The sequence below is a fragment of the Harpia harpyja genome, chromosome 7, assembly GCF_026419915.1.
Source record: "Harpia harpyja isolate bHarHar1 chromosome 7, bHarHar1 primary haplotype, whole genome shotgun sequence".
NCBI classification, from domain to species: Eukaryota; Metazoa; Chordata; class Aves; order Accipitriformes; family Accipitridae; genus Harpia; species Harpia harpyja.
In genome coordinates, this window is record NC_068946.1 from 44242051 (window position 1) to 44267715 (window position 25665).

At 48.3% G+C, this 25665-nt stretch overlaps 1 protein-coding gene across 4 annotated transcripts in view; it reads right to left on the bottom strand.

Moving 5' to 3' along the window:
• Window positions 1-7516: 7516 nt before the first annotated feature.
• LOC128143895 (kalirin-like) overlaps window positions 7517-25665 on the bottom strand; it is a 47844-nt gene continuing 29695 nt past the window's right edge. For 2 of the 4 annotated variants that reach the window (XM_052791818.1, XM_052791819.1), the window contains 7 exons: window positions 23371-23489; window positions 19958-21697; window positions 13954-14128; window positions 12969-13173; window positions 11906-12528; window positions 10075-10220; window positions 7517-9229 (listed from right to left, as the gene is read on the bottom strand). In XM_052791818.1, coding sequence (XP_052647778.1) covers window positions 8434-9229; window positions 10075-10220; window positions 11906-12528; window positions 12969-13173; window positions 13954-14128; window positions 19958-21528 — 3516 coding nt within the window. In that variant the 5' untranslated portion in view covers window positions 21529-21697; window positions 23371-23489 and the 3' untranslated portion in view covers window positions 7517-8433. The remainder of the gene's footprint in view (window positions 9230-10074; window positions 10221-11905; window positions 12529-12968; window positions 13174-13953; window positions 14129-19957; window positions 21698-23370; window positions 23490-25665) is intronic. The other 2 variants (XM_052791820.1, XM_052791821.1) reach the window with 2 other exon arrangements.

The following is a 25665-nucleotide window of genomic DNA, read 5'->3' on the forward strand; positions in this document are numbered from 1 at the left end:
CTCTGCCTGTTGTCTGATTATCTGTTGTTGTTTGTTTCCTTTCCTGGGAGCCTACTCTGAAGTATGACAATTTAAATTCAGCCTTGAGCTGTACTTGGACAATAACAGAATTCCTCACTTTGGCTGTACGCTGTTCAATGGCGCACTCTTACCCGCTGGCGAGTGGAGCCTAAGTCAAGCTGCAAACAGATTTCATGGGCTTTTTTTTATTTTTAATTTTGACCTATTTCACCAAGTAAAACAGGAGAGGTATGGAGGAATTTATCATTACCAAATCCAAGATGTGGCAAGATCCATCTTCAGAGCGTCTCGTACTCTCATGTTTGTCCTCATCCTTTGTATCTTATATCACATAACATAGGGAGATGGTAATAACCCTCTCTCACAGCTGAAGAAAATGAGGGTCTAACTTCCTGAGCCCCATGGCAATGAGACCAGCTTTCAAAGTAGTTCATTGTTCTTGCCCTGTGCCACTGTTTGCTTCGTTCTCGCTTTAACCCTGTGGAGGTGGGAGGAGGGAAGGAGCTTAAGCCATTTCTGCTGCCAAAACCAGAGACTCGTGAAACAACACCCTCAGGCTCTGAGGCACAGCCATGCAGACCAAGGTCTCGCAGGAAATGCGTGGGAGCAGGGGAATGAGAGAAAGGTTTCCTGAGCATCGGCCTGGTGTCTCTCAGGCTGGGGACTCCTGGCATGCGGAACTGGGATGTGAGGCCATGTGGTGGGGCAGGTTTCTGGTTGCAGGGCAGGTGTGTGTTGAGGCTTTGTGCTGGCTTGTGTCCCAGGTGCTCCAGTTGCATTTGATGATGCAACAGGTCTGCTTCCTGACATGGGATCCCATATGCCTAACACAGCTTTTCGGTAGATCCTACATCTGCCAGCTCTTGCATCTTACATGGTTTCTGAGAGCTTGTGGAGATACAACAGTGCTGTGCCACAGGTGCAGCAGCGCACATACTGTGGGAGGGACAACTGGAGGAGCAAGTTGCTTACTCTAGGGCTTGTAAAGTCTGCAAGGTGTGGGATCCTTCTGTGTAAGGCTCTGTGAAGAGCAAGTGCCTGAGAAAGAGACAAGCCAGTGTTGTGTTTCTGGAGGGTGTTTAGCAAACACCTCGTTTTTTCCTGTTCCTAGGTTTCGGAGAGCCTAGCATCTTCCTCTGGAGAAGCATTGTTTGCAAGAGCCAGGCCTCACAGTGCATTCCCAAGCTGGGTCTGGGGAAGGGAAAAGAAAACCACAAACTTTCTCCCTAGGCTGCAGCAGGGAAGGCTGGGGACATGCTTTTTGTAGCTTCCTCTGCACGGAGGTAGCCTGTAGGACCTTGTGGCCTTGATTGTGAATCTGCACATTACTCTGGTCCTAAATGGCAAGTTGTGTTTCTGTCCCGGAGCTGGGAGCAGAGGGAAGAAGGGAAGACCCAGAGGGCCTTGAGTAGGGAGGGTCTCTCTTCTCTGACCCTTCCCTCTCCCAGGGGTAAGGTGAGCAGGTTAGCCAGCAGGGAATGGCAGTGAGAGAGGGAGCTCTGAGGACTGCAGAAGCTTGATGGCTCATGATGAATCAGATGCACTTGAACTCTGAACAAGTAACTCCTGTTGGTACTGAATGGACTGTCGAAGCGTGCACTGGCAGCTGGGAGGGGAGTGAGTCAGTACCGGAGCACTGGAGAGTCTGACTCAACAGCCAGCACGGCTGAGTCACTTCAGCCTGAAGTGTGTTCCAGGGAGTGCTTTCTTGGATTGTCTTTGTATTCACTCACTGGTTTGGTTTAGGTTTTTTTCCCATCTTGACGTCATTTCTGTGGGTTTTCTTTATTTCAGTAAGAAGGGCACTTAAATAGTTGATTAACTGCTCTTTATTTATAGCACTGCTTGTTCAACTCCTGCAGATCAATGAAAGTGCTGACCTGAAACTGTTTGGGGAAATAGGGGTGAGCAGAGCTCTGTGGCACAGGATGCAGAGTAGACGTTGGGGCTGGCTGTTGAACTGGGCTCTGTCTGTTGGAATTGATTAACTGCAGCCCCAGTCCATCCACCTTTTTGAACTGACACTTGTTAAAGGACACATTATTGCTTCCAGACTGCCCTTTCTGGTGCCAGCACAGGTCTTTGTGCAGTGAACTGGATCAGGAAACTGACCTAGCTGAAACAATCTTTATTTTTCAGCAGTGTTTGCTCCCAATCTGGTTCACTGCACAGTCCTGCGCATGCTGTGCCAGTGTGTGGAGGGAGGCTTCTTCCTCTCCCTGTGGTGCCACCTTTAAGTGTTCACTGAGCTGTTAATGCTGTGTGGTAAACTGTCTGATTTTTCTTGCTTCTCATTTTGTTGGGATTTGCCAAGGATTTTCTCTTTGGGTAAATAATTTACCTTCATTTTCTGCGAAGTGATGACTTGGGTGCTATAGAGCCTCACTCGCATTTTTCAGCCAGTAAGGTCATTACACACCGAGGCAATTGAGAGCAGAAAGTGAACATGGATGACTCGTGGGGTCTCTGTGTGGGTATTGACCTGTTACTCATCAGCCGTCCATCTTCCCTTGTTGTAGTACTGTCTGTTGCTGGATGCTGCGGTGCAACTGTACTAAAGTGTGTGTAGGGGCTGTTGAGAGAGCCTCCTGCCTGCTGAATTCATGGAGTGTCATTAAACAAGGGTTTGATTTTGAAAGGAATAGTCCATTACGGTATGTATCTCCTGTACACATGCTGCAGGTCAGGTATGAATTCTTTGAAGATGTGTATCTACTTGCAGGTTTCTCTGCCCATTTGTTTTCACTTCAAACGGCAGCATTTCTGGCTTGCACTGGTTAGCTGTCATGGGAGGATTGCCCTGCCCAAGGGGAAAATGGCTGTCTGAAAACCAACCCTTTCTTGAAAGAAGAGGAATACACTCCTTGTCTGAATGCTTGTTCATCTGCACATTCACACTGTGAGTGTACAAATGTCTAAGCTGTTCCTGTGGGGGAAAATGTAAGAGCCTGCACCCTGCAAGGGTGCTGTCTGCTCCCCAGGAAGCCTGCTGGCTCCCATCCTAGTAGGGAGAGGTGTCTGTTTGCCTCTGGGTCTGCCCTGGGGCCCTGTGCAGCTCTCACAGGCTTCTGTGAAGTCTGACCACCACCACAGCCTGCTGGAGACTCCAACAGGGACTGCAGAAAGCCTAAAGGGAAGAAAAAGCCTGAGATTTCAGCCCCTGTGAAACGGTCCAAGGCTGCAAAGGCCTTGTGCTCTTTGCGTGGTTTGGTTACCCCAGCATCAGTCATGGGATCTGCTCTGTGACTTTCTTGTGACCTCCAGGCTCTCCACTCTCATCTGCCAGCCCTCCCCACAACACCCAGAGAGACATTTGATGTGGGTCCTCCCAAGGATGTGACTCTGGCATCGCAAGGGAGGTTCCTGCACTAGGAAGGAAGGGTTCAAAACCACCTGGGGCTCCACTGCTGCTGAAAGAAAGGGTTCCTTTGCCTACCTCTATGCAGGGCACCTTCCCTGGGAGGGCTGTTTGCACTCTGGGTTGGCTCCCCTGCAGCTGAGATCGTTTCTGACAGATGCAAAGCCTGTGCTGGTGATCGTACTGGGGCAGGATTTGAGCTGGAGAGTTGCAAATTATCATTATATTCACCCCTGCTAATGGGCCTAGAGCCTAATGCCAGCTTTTCAACTTTTTCCAGCCATGCAACTGCTCCCAGTCAAGCCTTGGCAGAAACCTGTGCTGGCAGATGCTCTGCCTGGGTTCTGATTCCTCATTAGGGTTCTTCACTCTGTTGAAGAGGACCCTCTATGTTCCTTTCACTCAACTTCTCCATCCATGTTGTAGAAAGGTTTCCCTTAGGGAACCACCTTCAGCTTCCTGAGGGAGCTGTCTTTTTTCTAATGAGTGTCCTTGGGGCTTGCCTGGAGTTTTTGGACTGTGCAGTGTTATTGTCAAAACTTTGATTTTTTTTTTTTTTTTAAATTGCTTGTACCTGTCTCCAGTCATATTGATATTCTGCAGCAGCCTCTGTGAGAAATAAGGCAGTTCGTTTGTCTGCCTGATCAGTAAGACTTTTTGCTCTGTCATATTCCACTGTAGTGACAGAAGGTCACTCAACGATGACAGTGAGATCTTTGAATATTTATCTGATCTCTGGCAGGAAGACAGTTCCCTCCATTGCTTTTGGTTCGAGGTTTTTCCAATTTCAAGTCAGAGAATGTCAGCCTAATTCCAGATGAATCTCACCTGGTTTCCCAGCATGCATTGAAGAGACATGGCTGACCTCACAAAATGAGAGTTACTACAGCTGCCTCATCCATGAGCCCTGAAGGGATACCTTTGACATGGTGCTAGACGATTTTAATTATCTTCCCTTTGAGCATGTCATGGACAAGCAGGAGAGTGCAAGATTCACCAGAATCTCCTGCTGGAGATCTGCCTTCCTAGGACTTCAGCTCCATAGTAGATTTCACGTGCATTGAATGACTGAAGTTCCCCAAGTCAGGAGATCTGTGATGATCTCGGAGCTTTTTTTCAGGATTTGGGACATGCTGAGGTCAATCTCTCAGTCTCCAGTGACAGCTATGGTAGCTTCCTGCTGCCAGGCCAAACCTGTTGTTCCCTTTCAGACATGTTCTCAATCACATAGCGGAGACCCACACTGAATGCCCCTTCCCACTCCTTGCTTCTGTTATGGACAACCAGGAATGTACAAGATCACCATAAAAAAGATCTCTGTTCACTAAAGCAGAAGTCTCTGCCCTCTAAAGTATTTGCTCTTCATCTCCATGTGTTTTTTTTCAGGCTTTCCCACCTAGCCTGCTGACTCTTAAAGTAGCTTATTCCTTCCTTCCCTGGGACCTGATCTCACAGGGGGCTCTTAATCCAGTGTTGTGTCTTCTTGCACATCTGCCTTCTGAGCTCAAAACTACATGGACTCTATGACAAAGACTGCCTTTTGTTGTTTTCCTGGTAAATAACCAGTAAGACTCATCCTAAATTCTTGTTAAAGGTCATTCTGATAAATCAAGGGAGTAATCAACTTTCTCTTTTTTCCCCTAACGTGGTACTTCCAGAGAGGTCTGCTTGTACTAGCCGGGTAAATTCAGCGGGTAGGAATGTTGAAAAGTAATCTTAGTATTGTCTGTCGTGACAATGAGAGGCATAAAAATATTATGGAGCCCTAGGACGGCCAGTTTGGAACAAATAATTGCTTTCTTGGCTTGCAGACAACCCTGTTCCTAAGCACCCTGGGTTATAATAGCATTTTGTCAGGTTTGTTAATCAGAAATGGAAAAATACAGCACAGCTAATCTCCAGGGCTGCCAAGATGTGTACATGTGATACTGAAAGACCTGGAGATGCCCAGGAGAGGGATCATCCAGTTCAGAAAGGTGCCTGGGGATTATGGAAACCTACTGCCTTGTCAGTGTGCTCACACTCCTCACCCCTCCTGTGCAGGCTCACCCCACGGCACAAGCGTTGCGGGGCCACAGAGACTGTTCTGTGCTCGTGTTCCCTTTCAACACCTGTAATTTAAAGGCAGGTGAGCAGCTGAGTACACACCGGATACATAAAAGATAAATAACATTGGAAGCACAACCTCTGTCTAGTTTGACAGGTTCAACAATCAGGCTGTCACTTCCCACAGCAGGCTGTCCCAGATCAAAGAGCTTATTCTGTTCCCTGGCCGCAGGTTTTTTAGGACAGGGCTACAGCAACAAGTACATGTCCTGCTCATAACTCAACACTCGGTGATTATTTATGGACCTTCTTTTGGGGAGAGTTTGCCTGGTTCAGAGGAAATACGCCATGATTACTAGGAGCCTGGCAGGCAGGTGTTTCCTGTGATACCTAGAAAATCCCTGCATCTGACAAATTGAACAATCACCTAAACACAAGACTGATGCTAAATATCAGACCTTTTACATATACTTATTGTTCTCTAATCTTTTTGAACAGCCAGGGTGACTGGAGGTATCTTGATTTAAAGATATGACTGCACAGAGAGTCCACAGCTGGTTTTCAGCATGAATTGATGTGGAAAAAATCACTGTGCTGGAAAGTAATTGAAAACTTTCCAGAAAGCTGCAGCTTTCTGTGGCTGTGAAAACCACTCCCTGTTTGGATAAATTAAGCTATTAGGCTTACTGTACTTACACCTTCCCTTATCAAAACTGCCACTGGAGGTAATGAAGAGAAGGTAGCTGCGCCATTTTGATCTTGGGAGAGAAAACAAAGGTGCTACGAGCTGTTGCTTTTTGCATGTTAGGTGAACAGGGCTTGAAGTCTGTTAGATGCAGATCTGTCATGACAGCATAAGAGAAATCTTCCTCCAGCAGCTGCTCTGCTTAGGCATCCATCTATTTGAAAAACAAACAACAAAACGCAATGCCTCGTGCTCTTCACTGGCTGTTCAGTGCGTATTTTGGGGGAACAATTTATTGTCCAACGACTAGAAATAGCTGGAGGGAATTCCAACTCACCTGAGGGAGTCGGGCTGCTGCCCCAGCAAGCATTTTGCCAGCTATTGCTTGCTACAGCGCTCAGCTGTGTGCTGCCACCCTCACATCTTGGGTAAGTGTTCGTAAAGCCTCCCGATGATGCAAAACCTCCCATTTCCTCAGGGACAAAATGAAGCACTAAAATGCTGGATGGTGCAGATGAAGAGAAAATACAGCCAGTATGCACATGTCTCACTGCTGGTGTCTGCCTCAGTGCCTGGAGCAGCGTAACAAGCTCCAGCAGCTGTGGCAACAGGACAAAGCACTGGGTACAGTTTGGAGGCCTGCTCAGATGTTGGGTCAGTGGTGACTTTACAAGACTAGGGCTACCTGTGTGAGGGTAGCCTCTGTCCGCCTTCGTTTGTGCACTCACTGATGCTGGTTGATCTCTGGAGAAATATGCTTGTGTGAATCGTCCTGTAAAATAAATGCCTGTAACAGAAATATTTTGTTGGTAGTGAATAATACTGATTGGCTTTGTCTTTACCCTGGGGGGCTGAAAGAACATTTACAGGATGTCCTCCAAGATCCACCGACCAAAATTCAGGCTCCTTTAATTTAGCCTCTAGGGCTGTAATCTGGCCTTTGCTGTGTAAGTCACAGTGTGACATTTTGCTGATCTTGTAATCGCAAGGCTGCGGTCAGTGGTAATGTCAGGCTGAAAAGGTTAAACCCTGTGTGCCTTTTTACCATTGTTCAGCCTCAAGTCATTTCCCTGCTGAGGAACTGAGACAGGCTGGACCTTATGGGGGAGCACTTTGTGGCCTCAGTTTCTGCTCTCACGTCTGGTCCGCTGGGGCCTGACCTGCCCAGGCAGGACTGCGGCCAGAGCTTAAGATTTTGTGCCAGTCTGTTGTTGTCTAGTGAGAATTAGGGTAGCAGGCTTGTACTGCTCTCCCAGTCTCATTAGGAGTAGCCCCTGAATTCTGTTCAGGAGATCGAAAGAACAGATGTAGGCACATTGTTCACCTGAATGCCACCCAGGCTAAATGAAATATCTACTCCAGAATACAAATATTTAAAAAAATACCCACCTAAAGTCATTGAAACATAATTATTAAAACCTTTTATGTTACTCTACAGTACAATGTAAATTGTTCCTTTCAATTAAATTCTGAAATACACTAGATTACATCATTTAAATAATCGCAAACTTTTAAGTTCACTATTAGTGGTAGCAGAGCTATATTTACATACACTTCTGAGATATTTCAGATGCGGCATTATGTTCTAGTCCCTAAGTCAGTTAAATAACAGACTTTCAGTGGGGGTATACTGCTCTTCCACAGGTTCTACGCATATTTGGGGTGTATGTGTCAGAGAGCAAGAACTCCTATTATTCTTGTTTGCTTTTTTTCTTTTGCTGTGTGCATGCAGCTGAATCTGAGCAAATTGATACCTACTTGATTTGGATTAAAGATGAAAGACCTTTCTTTTTAAACAAGTATTTTGACTGAATATACAGAAGTGAATAATGAAATACAGTCCTTAGGAGTAGCAGTGGAAAACGTAATTGTCTCCAACTTTCATCCTCTGTTGCATAATACTGCACCTAATTTTGACCCTGACTTTACCTAATGCTGATGAAATACAGTCAATGGTGGAAACCTCTCTCATGTTGTCAAGACTGGCTTTCAACACGATCCATGCAATGGCAAGCATCATACATCATTCTCCTGCAGTGCAATATTAACAAGTTAAACTCAGTATTTTCCTCCAGAGATCTGCTCCTCGAGGGAAGCCCATCTCTGTATGTACATCAGCCACAAAACAGGTTGTGAGTCCTGAGCCTGGAGACCAGAATTAGGCTGTGATGCTTGCTTCCAGTGCTGCTAAGAGTCTTTGTGGGCCAGGCTCCTCCCTGTGTTGTCTACGGAGCAGAGCAAGTTCAAGCCACCAAGGCTCTAGATGGTCCTTGCACATGGCACTGGTCAAGCCAAGTCTCCCTGTGTGTTGCCCGTGCAGGACTTACGGCCTGGTGTGAGGGGTGCTGATCATGATGTTGGGCAGTGCGTTCCGCCGCTTCTTCCAGGAGCCCAGCTCCCTCGAGTACCGCCTGATCTGCCTGAACCAGTGGTGAGTCCGTGCCCGGTCACTGTCCCGGAACACAAACGCCTCCCGCCTGATCTCAATGAGTTCAAAAGTGTCGTCGCAGTCAGGATCAGTGGAGACAATGCAATTACTCAGCCTCAAGGGCTCCCTGAGCAAATGGAACTTCCCGTTATTTTTGTCCCTGATGAGTACCAGCACGGCATCCTTCACAGGCCCTGGCTCGGCTGATTCCAGGCTGGACTCGGACACACGCTTCATGTTCACCAGGAGGAGGACCTGCATGTTCTGGAACTTCAGGGTCTTGCTGCCTTTTTTCACCCACTGGCCATCGGGGGGCTGGGCCAGCTGCAGAGACCCCTCCATCACAAATCGTGTTTCCTCCCGCAGCCAGCCTACAGTTTTGAGGGCAGTTTCTCTCATCTCGATGTTGATGACTTCCCTCTTCTTCTTGCTGTCCTGGCGAAAGGATCGGAGGGTCCACGTGTTCCCCTCCTGCTTGGTTTTCATGTTGATGTGCTCCAGGTGGGACTCGATGCGGCTCTTGGCCTCCCGCAGGCTGCCATGATCTGGGTGGTACTCAGTGGTGGCCTTGATGATTCTGCTGAGCAGCAGTGGGTACTTAGTGACTCTTTGCAAAGGGGCCATCAGGAAGGACCTCAAGTTCATCCGCCGCAGTGCTGTGTTGTCATTCTGGGAGACATTGAGGAATATTCTGCAGGGATTTAAGAAGAGAGAATGAAATGGTGGCTGTTCTGCCAGCAGATGCTGCAATCCTAAATGCAAATGGACAATGTGGTGCTGACAGCTGCTGGGCACCGCAGCCCCCCCTCTGGTTTTAACAGCCTTGTGAATTCTGTCTTCTCAAAAACTAACAACAATTTCTGCAGCTGTGTTCAGCTGCAGAACAGCAATGAGGTGCCTGGGACACTAGCATGTAACATCCTAGCAGTCTTCTATTAAATCGTTGTAAAACAACGAGGGTGTGATCTTTCTCTGGTACACACTGATGTAGGCCTGAGGCAGATACATCAGCTTATATCAGATTACATTCATTTGTAGCTCCTTTCATCATTAGATTACAAAGCACTCCAAACAAGAATTTGGTACTGCCATCATTTTAAGCTGTTGCAGTGGAAAGAGAAGTGACTTGCCTGATGCCCAACAGGGCTACAAATGGGAAATAAATTCAAATCATGCATGCTTCACACAGTGGCTTTCCCCAGTGGAAATCCAAATCATGCTCTGGTGCAGCGACTGAGAGCTGTTCTCAGCTGGGTGTTACTTGGTGATAGTTCAGCGCAGTGGTCAGTGGGCAAACACTGCTACCACAAAATACAGTACACCACTGGGGACCAACTGGCTGTCTCAGTGGAGATAACAAGGACTGAATATCTTTTGGAGAATAAATTACTCTCCTCACTCCAGGAGAGAACAGCTCATCACTGAAGAACATTAGCATCAAAACTTTGATCTAGATGAGCTGACAAAGGCTTCAGCCTCAGCCTGGTGCCTTCCTGTCCCCAAAACCTGGAGGAATACGCTCAGCCCTTTTCTCACCTGAGCAACTCTTTCTCCTTCTCCAGTGCGTTGAGCATATTCACGGAGGAGGACTGCTGAAGACAGTAGGTCTGAAAGGCTGGCAACATGTTGACGAACTCTAGAAACACTTCGCCAATGCACACGGTCATCAGGTCGTCATCACCCTACAAGCATGCAATACAGCCCCTGCTGGGTTAGTTCAGGAGAGGCACAAACACAGAGCCTGCATTCAGTCCTATCAGCATGCACCTACTGCAGGATCTGGTGAACACCAGACCAAAGGTGGAACTGGGCTCACCCCTCCTGGTGGAAAGGCAGTCCCTGCAGGTCTGGAGGGAAGCAGTGCATGGGGAGGGGAAGGAAAGCTGGTCTAACTGCATCTACACATACAGAGATGTCTTCTCTGCTTCTGTGGGCTCAGCCAGCTCACCGGAGCAGGGGCTCAAAAGCCAGAGGCCAGAGTGAGCCTGCTAGTCAGGAGGGTGTACTGGGGCCCTTCTTGCCGGCAGCTCTGCCATATAAATTAACAGCGAGTGTTTAAGAGCAAATGGGCAGAAGAGGCATGTAACTCAAGTAACAGACATAGCACGTAACAACTTCTGCAGCTGATCCCAGCAACTGGCCTGGCCAGGAAACAGTCTCCTTCAGTTATGCTCTTACTGGCTACTTTGATGCCTAAATGAAAAATAAATTTCATGGTAAATTGTTCTCTGATTTCTGGATGTGCAATAAAATAAGGGCAAAGTAAGAATCTGGTGCCACATGATGCTCTTAGCTTTGTCTAGGTGTATGCTGACACGCTCTGCAATCCCTACTCATTTGAGCAGTGAGAGAAGGAGCAGTTCTCTGGCTGCTGCAGCTTTTTGGTGCAGTACTGAGCTCTGACTGCAAAGGGCAACATGGAGGAGGAGATACAGAAACCCACAGCTGTTTGTAGAAGACATTTTCTCAATAAATTAAGCACAGGGGACATCACACCCACAGCGCACATCTGTTTTCACTGTGCCAGGTGCATGAGAGTGGTTGTCAAAGTTGCCAGTTTTTGAGACATGTCGCTCAGTCTGACGTGCAGGGTTTCAGAGAGGGAAAGGAGGGATGTGTTTCCTAGAGAGCAAAACATCCTGGTGAAACTGATAAAGCAACAAGTGGGTTTTAGGTTTCTTGAAAAAAGGAGGCTGTGGAGCTGTTTATATGTCCTTTGGAGTGATTGTCTGCTGCTCTAGAGTCTTATTTCCATGTCTCTGCCGTCTGACCACCATGCTGGTGGGGCAGGGAAGTTCCTTGTGCAAGGCAGCGTGCATCAGTAGAAACAACTGGTACACAGAGCTGCAAGGGCCAACTGTCACCAGGGCAGGGGGCAGTATGTGCTGCCTGGCACCGCAGCCAGCCTAGGGGCAAGCTGCGATAAACTGCAACCCAAGGCAAATACACCCAAGCCAGCCTGAAGCAAGCCAGCTCAGGGTTGCCAGAGCGTGGCCTGTGAGCCAGATCAAGCTGATCTCTGTGCCCCCATGGTCACACTCTTATCAGTGTCCAAGCTAACTGGCTTAAAGCTAACTTTGGTAATGGGACAGCTAGGTCCTGTTAATGGGATAAATGAACTAGACTGCTGATGGCCTGCTAATGTCAGTGGCATTACCACAGCAGAGAGTGAGGCCAGCAGCTGTGACCTGGCACAGGCCTACTGAGATCACTGGTTTACAATAGCTGAGGAAGCAATGGACTAGGTAGATGACCAGAACCCAGGAGTCCTACCCCCTGATCCTCTGCTCCACCTACGCTGCCTCACTAATACAAAACCTATTCCTGTCTGCCCAGTCTGGCCCCTTTAGAGCACACAGTGTCATACCTGGTCAAAGGCCTGATCGATCTCTTCCTGGAGTATCTCCAGGAAGTTCTCGTTGAGATCAATGAGCTCCTGGATGTTGCTGAAGATGCCCAGGAGCTGCTCCTGGCTTAGCAGCCCAGCCGCCTGCATGGGGAGGTAGAACTCCTCTTTGATGATGCGCAGGTCCTCTCCATAGCTGGCCTCTGTGTTGACAAACTCCAGCACAGACTCCTTGCGCTCCGTCCTGCGCTTGCGGCACTTCTCACAGAGGTCAGCCCGCCTCTGATTGCAGTTCTGCACATCCGTCTCCACCGGGAGGTCCCTTTCTCCACAGTCAGTGCAGGGACGGTGGGCTTCCCAGGCCTGCAGTGAGCTCAGCGTTTCAGATGCCCTGTTCCTCCACTTTCTGGCTGGCATCTGGCCAATGCCACTATCTGCCCTCCCCACATCCGTTGACTTGGTCCGAGTGGCCTCGCTGGGATCCAGGTCATCCCGGACATCGTTCACACCAACAATCCCACTGTCCGTGCTCAGGCTGCTGACATTGCTCCAATGATGTCTGGAGCGGAGGGAGCCACGTGGGGCACGGTGGGTCTCATCGAAGCTGCCACCATGGCCAAGGTTGGCTTTTGCTACCACTGGACCTGAGAACAGAATACAAATCATTACAGGCATTGCCAGCTGTACAGAGCTTACCCGCGGAACTCAAGCTGGCACAGCCATGAGTGCAGGAACTCTGTAGGAGGGGGAGATCTGGTGAAAGCAGGGCTGTTAACCCTTCCTCCCCGCCTCTTTTGCTGCTGGGAAGGGCAGGGGTCGGAAGTAAACGGCTCCCAGGTAAAGCCTGGGGCCTGTCATCCCTGCACTGCCCATACCTGTAAACTCATTTGGGCTCTCTCTTCCCCTGCCATCTGCCAGTCAGGGACAGACACAGCAGAGTAGATCCTGACTTCTTGCACGCCTGGGTTAAACCCAGAATGCTTCCCTCCCCTAGGTCAGTAGAGCTACTCCATATTTACACCAGCATAGCAGGGCTCAGCATCTGGCCCATCAACCACCTCTGAGTGTGCAGAAATGTGGATACCGTAGTCTCGCTCCTGCCGGCGCTTCTGTGCATGCTGCCGTGCTGCAGCTGCGATCTTCAGCTCCAGCTGCTTCCTCTTCACCGAGTCTGTCGGCATAGGGTCACTGAAGTGTGGCCGCAGCCGGCACTCCCGCTGGGCCTTGGCACCATCCGTGCTCTCATGAACGATGTCAGAGCTGGATCGACGGCAGCCAGGACTGGGGGTCTGCAAGAAAAGCAAGTGGGTTTGGAGCAAGGAGGTGGTCAAAGCAGCGCCTGGTTTGCAGCCACTGGACTTCGGTTGCCAAAGGAGTGAAAAGGCAACTCATCAGCTGTGGAATTGTAAATGCAGCTCTGCTACATGAGCATTAGGAAATCTGTCACCCCAGGTCCCTCTGTCTTGCTTAGTCCTAACAGCAAGGACCCCTCTCCCTCTGCTGTTGTGTAGCTCCGAGTACCGTGGCTTTGTGGTGGCTGGATCACAGCTGTTAAATAACCATGAATTAGTCAACAGCATAGTCCTGGCTAAAGGCCTAAAGGGGTGCCTAAGCCTGTCCTCCAAGGATCTGAGCTAGCTTGCCTCTGTTCTGTGAACATTTCAGTGCTGCAGGGTCAGGAACTCCAGCCTCCATGCCTTACCTACATTAGCGGTTTGACCAAGTGGGATCTAGGAGGGATTCTGTGATCTCCTGGGCAGTCCAGCAATGAGGGGCTGGTGGCACAGTGAAAGCCATAAGCCGTAAAGGAGTTACTGCTGAACTCCCTGCAAGAGATGCAGCAGCAGATAGGCAGGGGCACAAAACTGACTCCTGTTTCGTTAATTGTAATAGAAAAGGCACTAGAAATGCTTCTAACAGAGTTTAATCACTCATGGGAGTTGTTGTGATTTCAGATCCCAGGCTCCCAGTCTGCCCAGTTCCTACAATGAAGGGATCCTTTAGAGCTTCTGAGAAGAAAAAAATCCTAAACACATGCTCAAGATGAGAGGGGAATTCCTCTCCCTTACATTCCCTGCAGGTGGAGTGTCGCTGGATGTCTCATTGCTTGGCTTGTCCTCCCAGGTCTCTGTTGCCATGGACATCGCTGTGGGCTGCTGGCTGTCCTGCGGAGGTGGGAGATCAGCTTCCCTCAGATCACACTGTCCCTTGGAGGGGGATTTGGCAGCAGTCTCAGCATTGCAGCTGCAGGGGAAGAAGCAGACTCTGATGAACGTCATGCATGCAGTTCACCTGCCGTTCCTGACACAGATGAGACTGAGCAGCAAAGCCCAGGTTCAAAGAACCAGCTGCACCAGTTCGGGAAAAGTGCAGGCAGGAATCTAGACTGGTCAGCATGGATGGCTGTACGTGTGTTTCAGGGGCTCTAAACATAGCTCAGTTACAGCAGTGCAAATTGGGTAATTGCACTCATGGCAGCATCAGTCTGGGGTATCAAAACTCAGGTGTTCACAGGGCGTTTTTGTGTCCATAAAACATGAGGTTCTCCCATAGGGACCAGAAAAACCTTTCGAAGTAGGCCATATCCATATTTGCTGCTGTTTAAAGAGATGTTGTCAACACAGAAACCATATTGCTCATCTGGAAGAAAATCACCTGCTAAAAACCGTAATACTCTGAAGAGATTAGAAGATTAAAGGAGCTTTCCTTCTGTTCTTCATCTCATATGATCCCAAGCCCGCTGAAACCACTGGAAAGATTCCCTCTGCTTTCAGTGAACTCAGGATCAGCCCTTCTGGTGCACTTAAGAGTCCCAAAAAGATTGGCAGAGTCTGTTGTTCTCACTTGGCAATTCTGGGATGCTCTTATTCACGGCTGTCTGGTGCTAACAAGGGCCTGGCCTAGCTGATACAGGCAGCCTGTTCCAACCCCATGTTCCCCTCTCTGTAGACAACACCACCTCTCCAGACAGACGCAGTCTGGTACAAAACCACTGACTTGACAGAGTAGTTGGCAGGCTGTAGTTTGTGATATTACTTGTGATACATTTTTTTTTAACAGACTTTCTAAGACACCTTATTTCCATGCATAATGAAGCCTGCTTGGAAGTATATTAATTTTTTCATTTTGGGTTTACTTAATTTTTATGGGCTTGGATTCCTTTAAAAAGAAAGGTTGTGAGGACTGGATATGGATGCTTGTACATACAGGAAGCCAGTGTCTGGAACATATTTCAGGTTATGCATGTATTTTAGGCTTAACAAAAGTCTCCTATGACGAAAGTCTGCTTCTTCTTAAAGGCTTCATTTGTGAACTTATGCTGGTAGGCCATACTGCTAATGTGCAATTCTAACACTGTCAGCTACAACCAAACACGTGAGACAGATGGGCATTTTCCTTACAATGAATGACAGTTGGCTCCGATAACAAACCATCAGCCAATAGTGAAATCACTGAAGAGGGAACAAATCTCCCAGAACACAAACTGGCTCTGATGTCAAGCCAGAAAAGTTGGTTTCAACTTTCCAGCTGATGCTTTTTCATCTTCATTTATGCTTCCAGGTCCCAGATGACACTACCAGAGAATTTACCAACTTTAAAAGAGTGTAGCCATGGCTGTGCAGCAATGACACAGTGCTAACAGCAGGCTCCTGGCTTTTACTTTTTGCTGTGCTAACTCCCTGCCACGTGGATTTTGAAGCATCGCTTCATCCCCTCAGGGCTCTGCTCCCCAGCCTGTACAAAGGGGATACCAACATCAGTGCTGTCATGGAGCAGTCTGCAGTACAGACTGCATTAGCCCCCTTACAGGCTTGCAGTAAGAGCAGCGCAGGCACACAGCAAGGCTGTGGTCCCACCATGGTACTGTCCTGGCCTGGTCTGGCTTAAGAGGTTCCTGTCTCCTTCCTCCCTTCCATCCCCAGCTACACTTGGAGTACCACACCTTCGGCCAGTCCAGTGTAACTGTCTGTGTGGCCATGATCTAAAATCGGTCTTGAAATCATCTGGGTTTAAAAAAAATACCCTCCCTCATGTACTCCCAGCCAGATAATTTCATTGATGTTTCATTGAGTTGGGTAAACTATGAACAGTTCAGCTGGGCACACCTGTGGGAGGGACAGCAGAGGTTAGGGAGCAAGAAAGCTCTTCAAGAGGATCTGCCATTGCCAGAAAACCACCATTTCCAAAAGCTGCTCCTACTCAAACAGTTTCTGGTTGAAATGTGCAGAAAGAAGGGACCATGCTGAGGCACAGAGAGGCAACAGGATGTGTCCAAGGTCAGTAGCAGAGCTCAGAACTGGAATATTATCTTCTCTTGATCACCACCATACGGACCATAGTCTCAGAAGGAAGCTGAGCTTTCATTTGTCATTTTTACAGTGCTTCAAGATCATCCACTTAAACATGGAAAGTACTCCAGAGTATATTACTGCTCCTCTTAAGTGAAGCTGACAGCAGCTCTCTGCTGATAAGGTCTGCGGACCAGATGCCATTGCTTATTGTGGTTTCCGTAACACAATAGGGATATTTTTTAAAAAATCTCCAGACATGACCTGCAGTGGGAATAAGCCAATACTACCCAGAGAGCTGAGCTAAGGAAGTGTGACTGGAGACTGAGAAATTCAACCCACCCCATGGTTGGTCAGCTAGAGGTAAGAAAGGCAATGATGCAGAGCCCACATCATGTGAAAGGAGATTTCCTCATCCCTGGTTTGACTGCTCTACTTCTAGTTGTGATTAGATCCCTCCTGCATGATGTACTGGCCATGCCATGTTGGGGTAAGTGCTGCTCCACAGAGCAGTCGCTGTGCACCGCACCATTGGCGTGATCAGAGGGATGTTGACAAAACAGGGAGGATACAAGCAGTTTTGTAGAACTAAAACTTAGGGCTGCTCCTTTAACCTTTGCCCCTGGGTTAGGAGGAAGAGGAGACATTGCCAAGAAAAAGGGATATTGGCCCTTCCTCCAGATCCTCTCCCCCTGGCAGAGATCTGGGCTGCCAGCATGTCCACCCCAACACCTGCTCAAGCCATCCCCTCTGCTCTCACGCAGAACTGCAGGAGGGGGCACTCTGGCACGTTTCCTTCTGTGGGATCAAATCACTTATTGGGATAGGATTTTTCTGCCAGTCTTCCCTGTTCTCTCCAAGATGGACAGCGCGCTTGGGCCAGCACAGGGACAACAGGTTCTTTCCAAATGTCCTTTTAAACCTCCGGGCCATCATCTCTGAATCCCATGGAAGCAAAGGCAGTGGGTGTGTGGTGTACAACAGGAAATGCACCTGCTTTGCTTCATGGTCTCTATGGGCCTCTTCATGGTTGTTTCATTGTCCATGCCAGCAGTTCTCAGCCCTGTCCACATGTTCCTGGCTCTTTCTGACCAATGGAAACATTTTTGACCATTGCTGGCACCTGCCTTCAAGACTTGGAGTCCTCTGCTATGAGAAGCTGTTATTGTACCCACCATCCTGGTGTCATCCTAAATACACCCCATCACTCTTTTCAGGAAGCCTTCTTTCTTAGTCATGTCCTTGGCTTCCTTGTGCAGGTTTTTATTGTCACCTTGTCCCCCATTTCATAGACAGGAACCCCAGGTCCTTGCATGTCCTTTTCCTGAGCAATTAGCTGCTTAAACAATTTCAGAAATTGGACTATTGAAATGCCTACAGGATTTCCACCTAGATCTCAACACCCCTTCCCACCCAGGACTACAACCTAAGTTAAAGGTATCCAGTGACCTATGAGGGGGCTAAAGCCACCATAATTATGAAGCTGAAAATCAAATCTTCACTGATGAAATATTAAGCCATTTGAATGAGTCTTAAGTAATTAACTATGAATCACTAGGGAGGCAATTAACTTATCAGACAAAACTGCTTTGTAAAACTGTAATACTTACACAGAACCACTAGAAAGAGAAGACAATTTCATCTACCTTATTCTGTGATGCTCCATCACAACATCTCTATCAAAGGCTTGCTGAGCTCAGTATCTGGAAATGGGACCAAATCCCCAGCTTTCAGCTCATTTCATTGGAGACTTGGAGAAAAAACATGGCCTGGATGTCAGTGATCATAATTTAGGACCCCAAAACATCCAGACAAAAAGTCTCCCACCTCTGCAGTGAGAATCAGCTTGAGTTATAAATAATATTCAGGCACATTACAGTCTCAGGTGAAAACCATGGAAAATAACTGAGAAATTTCCAGACAAAGGAAACTGGAGTTTCCCACTAAACAGTACCCTGACACTGCCAACAGATTTGTTTTCCTCCTGCTGTCCTGAAGAAATGACAATCTTTATCATTAATTGTTATTACTATGGAAAATATACAGGCCAGGGTGGTTCCTTCACATGAAACAACTTCTCTAATACTGGAACCACTGTCATTCTCATTTCTAGATCAATTACCATTTTGGTGTTAATAAAATCACCTCATATATTTTAACAAATCCAACTAGGGAGACTGAACACATTCACAGAAACAAAAACCACCATGGATATTAAAAGCACAGAAACCACACTGAAACCATAAAGGCCCTGGGCAGAAAGTGTTTGGAGGCTTGGAAAGTAGTGGGAAGAAAGATCATATGCACCACTCATTTCCTGTATACTTTGCTATGCGTGCACCTTGGGCTCCAGATACTAGTCAAACCTTTCACCTGCCTGGAGACAGCTGTTCTTATGCTCTTACTCATGGCTTGTGCCATTCTGTGTACTTCATTTCACATCAATGATGAAAATAGCCTACTCAATGAAAATGGTTGTATACCGTAACTTTCTCATCTGTTTCTTCTTTGGGTTTTCATACTCTAGAACAAAAGCACAAATGCTGGACAGCTGAAGGAAGCATTTAGGGCTCTGACACCACCTACTTCCCTTTGGATTGTAAAGTTGCAGAAGTACTTCTGCTTGTCTCTCTGGCTCTGTCTACACGGGGAGCTTCAGCTCCACAGAAGTTCTTTCAGACGACTCTCATTCCTGTGCAGAAGTCACTATCATCTCCTCTAAAACCTGAGTCCAGTCTCAGACCTCTAGCATTCCAGAAATACCAAACCAGTGTACAAGGTTGATGCCCTGGCATTTCACACACCGCATCTGTGGATGTCGGAAGCAGCCAGGAACCAAGTCAAATGTAATTCTTTGCAAAGCCAGTCCTGAAAGCCAAGCATATGGAAACAAACCATTCCACCAACACTTACTCCTCCTTTTCCCATCAGCCTTATCTAGTGATAAAACAGTGATAACTGCCCCAAATTCCTAGCTTCCAGAACTTTGCTGATTCCTGTTGAGCCACCTGCCTGCATAGAAAGGGATCCCCATTTCTTTGGCAGGAGGGAGGTAACAAGGACTGCAGTGACCAAAACCAGGATAGAGAAAGCAGTCCTTGTGAACATCTTACCCAGAGAAGGGAAAACACTGGTAGAAGAGGGAGGAAGGCTTTACGCAAGTATTTTCTCTCACGGCTTACACTGTCTGAGTTGGCAGAAGGACAGTATTTGCAAGTACTTTCACTTGCTGCCTGTGCTGGTCTCCAGAGGATGGTTAAAGACTTGTAGCATCCATCTTGCTCTTATTTGCTAGTTCACTACATACAGGCAGCAAGTGAAAGCACTTGTTGCTGCATGTCACGCTACCTAAATTCATGTCCTGCAGTGGTGGGACAGACTCTACATCTTTTTTCAAAAGAATCTTATTAGTACTTTGCATCTCTCGGCTGTCCTCTACTTTTAACAGGTGTTAAAAAAAGAAAAAAGATATTTCAACAATTTATTACAGAAATAAAATGGGTGGGAAATTGGCTGTCAGGACTACTAATGGCTGCTGTCTTGACAGAATTTAGGTGTACAAAAAGGCAAAGTCTAGATGAAAATGCTTTTTGATGTTTAATCCCACACAAAGATGGAGTTTAAGCTCAACAGCTTAAAGACACGTCCATGTGGCTATCAGAGACCCCAAGATGAAAGGCTCTGCCAACAATGTATTTATACAGGAGTTAAATGTACATATCAGGAGAGAGACCAGATTGTTAAAAAGGAAACTGCTTTCAGGTGACCCCACAGAGCATGTTACCTTTTCTTAATAAGTTCCAGGGCTGAGCCTATGAATTCATCCTTCATTTTTTGTAGCTTAGCTCCATAGCTGGATAAGTCTGTGGCTTCTAACAGCAGCGATGAACAGCAAGAGGACTGGGCTTCAGAAGCCAGCGACTGCCCTGCAAGGTGGAGAACATCATTTAATTGTCTTGTCTCTCCTTTCTGCTGCTCATCACTGAAGATCTCCTGCCCAGCTCTGTGTATTGCTACTGCCTGTAAAGGTGATCGTGGAATAGGGCTAGAGCAAATGGGCACTGGCGATCTATCCAGGCTGGAGATCTGGAAGGTTCTGTCCTTCACCTCAGGGCTGCTCATTCTGAAACCATCCCATGTGGCTGGATACTGGGAAAAGCCAGCAGAGGTGTGGTTTTCATGGAACACATCATCATCATCCTCTGCTGTAGCAGCGGCTTCATTCACAGCTTTGGTCTCCTGAGCTTCTGGACAGATATTCTTATTGCTCTCCTCCTCCAGGGTCTGGTTTGCAGGCAGACCCTTATTCAAGCAATCTGTTGGCCCACTGCTCCTGGCAGATGAATTAGCCTCCTTACTTCTCATTTGCTTGAATTCCTCAAAGGTGGGTATGTAGAGCCTCCCTTTGCAGCGGCCTTTCTTGCTCTGTCCCAGTGTGGCTTTGACATCTGTTTCCCCACTATATTGTTCCAGGGTTTCTGCTGTTCTGGATTTGGCCATCTCATGGCTTTCCCCAGCATGCTGAAGGGGCAAATTGGGGGAGCTATTCTGCCTTCGGAGCTGAAGCCTCCTCTGAGCCTCCTGCTTGATGTCTTCTGGACTGATGATCCTGTGTGCAAAACACAGTCTCTGCCTCCCTGTGAGGCTGTGCCTGAAAGCAGCGTGTTCCACCAAAACTGTGCAGCAGTTGACAGCACAACCGTTCTTGTACTGCCGGCACATCTGGCATTCAAAAAACTCCTGGGCCATCAGGTCAGGCAGGGCCACCTGTGGACGCACTGGCTTACAGGGCTCTGCCACCTTACTGCTCTGCAGTCTCAGCTTCTCCTTCAGCTCTTTTTTGGCATCTCCATGTAGGGCTCTTTCCTCTGCAGAAGGGAAGAGCCACTGAGGCACTTTGGCAAAGGGAGGGAGGAGCACATTCTGTGCCGATCGAGATGTCTGTTTAGCACGGAGAGAAAGGTTTCTCAGAGAGTCCGATGTGCTCTGTACTGGGGCCACATCCACACAGCCTTCTGTCCACTGACTGGTGCCTCTATAGCGAAAGATGATCTCATTATCCAGGCTCCGGCAGTGAGAATACAGCCCAGAGTCAGCAACTGTTGCCCAGTGAAGGTTCTCCACGCTCCGATACATCCGGTTTTCCACAGGACTGGCCAAAGGTGCCTTGCCTGTGTGGCGGTAGTCTAGAGTGTGGAAGTCCCCAGAAAAAATATGAGTGTCTAGGTTCTTTAGTGGATGCATGCTGCTAACTGAAAAATCCTTTAAGCCATGTTGTGCATAGAGCTGATTATTTTGGCAGCTCAAGATCACCCGGCAGTGTTCCTGTCTCTCATCAACACTGATGTATGTCATAGCAAATGCACATGGAGGCTCTAAGACAGTGGCGTCTAGGGGGAGAGGAGGGAGCTGGGGTGTCGCTTAGATGCCAGTCAATGTCCACAGACCACAGACAGCAAAGTGTGCTGCTGGGTACTCACATAAGAGAGCTCTCACATGGGTTGAGTCGCCATGCGTAGAAGACCTGTGAATGGAAGGAAAGATGAGTTACTGAAGCAGCCTGGTGATGACTCGCAGGATGCAACAGCAGGTCTGCTTCCAGGGAATGCAGAAGCCAAACACCAACAGCTTGAGTAGAAACAGAGCAGTATATCTAGGAGATGAGCTGTGGGGCTTGGGGCACTGAATCTTTTCCATCTCTAGTCAAGCCAAGAGTGGCCTTACGCTGCCCATCTGAATTTGGAGAAGTTTATCCTACCTACCCTCAGCAATTCCCTCACAATAACACTGCTCAACTGTAGTGATGAATGCTCAGAAGTGCTTGCTGCAGGCTCAGCTTACTCACACAGCAGTGCTAAGGAGATGGGAGGTTTACAAGAGATAGTGAGGTTCTTTCTCTTAAATGGGGTGCAGACAACAATGTGTGGGTTAAGGAGGAGGCTGGGGGTGGGAAAGGATGACATGACAGTGTGGTGTCCTGGAAGGCTCAAATAGCAAGGAGGAAGAAGAAGCCTGACTGGTGCTGGTTTTGTCCCTGAGAGTCACACTGCAGGCCTTTAACGGTCTGATTTACCCTTCACAGGGAAGATGCATATGGTTTAGTGACTGGTAGCCAAGCATTTCCACGGCCTTTCCAGTGCAGAGACAAAGGTATCTCACAGACTTTCACAAATGTGCCATTGTCACCCCTTAGCAATAGGCCCAAATGATCACCCCCCCTGTGACAGTTCAGCGGAGGCCCAGAAAGAGAAGGTGTGGTTTCCAAGGCTGTTTCTATGATCTGTGTTCAGCATTGTAAAGCGCAGTGAATCTAAGTGACTAAATCACGTGTTCAGAGCAATGCAGAGAATACAATACCAAAACTTCAGTTTGGGCCAGCAGGATGAAGGCTAAGTGTCTAAGTCATCCTTGGAAGTGGAAGGAGCCTCCTTACATTGAATGGGGAGACTCCAAATTTCTCTTAAGGATTTAGGCCTCAGGGACTTGCCAGCAGTCACATAAGACATCAGTGTCTGCTACAGCCCTGTCCACTCCCTCCCTTGGCAACCAGAGCAAAGGGAACGAGTGAGTGCCATAGGTAAAGTAGACTAAGATTGGGCAGGGGATATGGGGTTAGCCTGAGATTTGTAAGGGAAATGTAGAGCTGGGATGGTGGGACATCAGTCTCTAATAATAAGCCAGGCAAGAACCAACCAGGTTGAACACCCAGGAAGAGGTCTTGGTAAAGCAAGACAGGACCATGTAAGTTACAGACCAGAGTGTTTGCTTTGTAGTGCAGCTGGGTTCTCCACATACTGCCAACCATTCAGGCAGCACAGCCACCTTGACCAGGAGGGGAATGAAGACGCTTGTTACTCCCTGAAGGTTAAGACACCTCAGGTACCTAACCATGTGAGGCACCAACAGACATCTTCCACCTGAGGAGAAGTCTGAGGCAGTGTATTGCCTGGAAGCCAATCTTGGTAACTCACTGGTAGTTTGATTCACCTCTTGCTTAGAGTGGTTCAAATCAGCATACTTTCCCTGCATTAATGAAACTCTCTCTAATCTAATCCCAGAGCGGGAAGGCAGAGCTGCTCCTGTGGATCACTGCTGAATGGAGAACATTATTTCTGTCCTTCATAATTGCTAAAAATAAAAATTAAAACTAGCTCTCAAAGTGTGGCTGTTCCCCAAGATGTCACAGGCACTTCTCACCCAGTCTTCTCATGGTGGGGCTGGAGTTCCCCCTTCTTCATGGCTCTGGAGGAGCCCACAGGTGACAGCAGAGAAACGTGAGGATCAGGACTTTCTGTGATCATAGGTTATAACATGATCTGTCAAGAAAGAGAGAATGAGATGATGTGAGAGCCAGTCACTGAGTAGGGAACAGGGCTCCTGGTAGTGCTGAAGGGCTCCTGTGAGAAAGTGCTGTTAATGAGAGATGCCATGGCCTGTCAGGTTGTTCTGTGATCAGGTCACAGCCACGGGACTAAAAGCCACGGTGTATTTTCTGCACTCTGCTTTCAGACCAAGTAGAAAGAGAAAACAACCCTTGCTGTAGTGAGAGCTGAGAGTAAAGCTGTCCTCGCCCAAGGCAGGGAGCTACATACAGTAAGGCCTGAAGAGAAACCAAGGCCCCTGTGAGGCAGGTTCTTGGGCTACACGCTTGCTCGGCAAGCTCTGCGTGTATGCATGTGAGAGCAAGGGAGCCGGAGAAGGAAGCGCACAGGCAGGGGGAGAAGCAGTCACGAGAAGAGCAAGGAAGCAGAGGCACAGAAACAGCGGGGTGGGATCTGTCTGTGGCTGCTCCCTTCACCAATAGACGGGGAAGCACTGAAAATACAATTGACTTGTGTCCTCACGGTCTCTCTTCACGTGGAAGGTCACTGCTGGGGCCCGCAGCGCTGACCCCTCTTTGGGCTGCAGGACAGCTGCAGGGACACCAGGCATGGGTGGCCACGGCCACTCTGCCCCTGCCTGCTCAGGTGCGTGGCACAGACCACGCAGGGGGGGTTTGCATCCCTCCGTTACATGGGGGAATGCCTCAAACCCTCCAGCAGGAGAGGGTACCGCTTTGCCCCGCAGGAGAGCAGAGGGCCATGTCCTCAGCGGGTGTGGAAGGTGCCAGTGCAGATGAGCACTGCCAGGCAGCAGGGACTTGCTGCTGCTCTGCCAGGGCAGGATTTTCCAGAAGATGTGCGTGGGGCAGCAGAAGTTGCTTTCAGGGAAGGAGCAGCTGGGAGAAACCTCCTGTGGGCAGAGTGGGGCAGGCAGAGAGTGAGGGACAGAGACAGGGAGCCAGAGGCAGGTTTGCAGAGGGGAGGACCCAGAGAAGACAGAGAACGGCCAGAGCTGGCTGTGAGAGATGGCAGGAGACAGAGACTTTCCGGAGGAGGCTGTGCAGAGTTTGCTGACACGTAGGCAGGCACTAAAAATTACTAGATTAAGTGAAGGAAAAGGGGAATTTTCTTTCCAAATAGTTTATTTTAATCTTTGTCACCCATCAGAGCTTAGTTTTCTTTCTCTAAAAAGTGAATTTTTGCTCTAAGAAAACACTTCAGACATGGGAATTCCCTTTGGTACTTTCAGGAGAGCTCAGAGCAAAGGTCTGAGCACATGGATGGAGCTCACAGATAGGTGTGCAAGGGGGTTTGGTGCCCTGGCTGGAGTGAGAGGGAGCCTCAGAAATTAGTGAGCTCTGTTTCGCCTCACGCCTGCAAGGCAGCTGTGGAGATCTTGTAATAGCCAGCTCGGACAGGAGCACCTTTCTTCCCTGTCACTACATACTTGAAAGGACCATCTCTTTCCTACTAAACTCTTCTAATCTTGCCCATTCCCCCCATGTCACCACCCTGAGGGCTGTGCACAGCATGTCAGATAGCTGAGTTTAATTTCGCTGAGCACCCAGGCCAACTGCTGCCCGAGTCATGACCTGTGAAGGGGGACCAGCTGTGCTGAGGCACAGCCTGCTTCCCCCACTGCCCAGGGATGTTTGGAGTAGGAAGAAAGCAGAGGTCTCTTTACAACACCAGATAATTCTGACCTGGCCTGTAACAGGAAACACTGAGCCCTTCTCCATCCTTCCGCTGTTCTTGTGCTCCATTCCTCGTGGCACACAGCAACAGCATCACAGTTTCAGCTCAGATGCCTGCATTTGTCAGGTCAGTGACACTGCTATAATATAAAGCATGTGTCTACACACTCAGCTCTAAAGTAACATGACCACAAGCATGTTCTAGGCACTCTGCTGGAGGAGAGCACGAGATGGAGACAGAAGAAAACCATCTGAGTTAATATGCTTATGGTTGATATGCTAAAGATGATCTTTCAGCACACCTTTGCAGGCTTACTATACATACAGAATATTTAGCTGCAGTCTTACATAGTCACCATTGAAGAAACACTGGGAACTACAGCAACATGAAAGAGTTTGCCCTCCCACCACCTCAGAGCTATAACTACGGTCTATAGCTACAGCAGGTGATCCCAGGTATGGAAACTACCAAATAT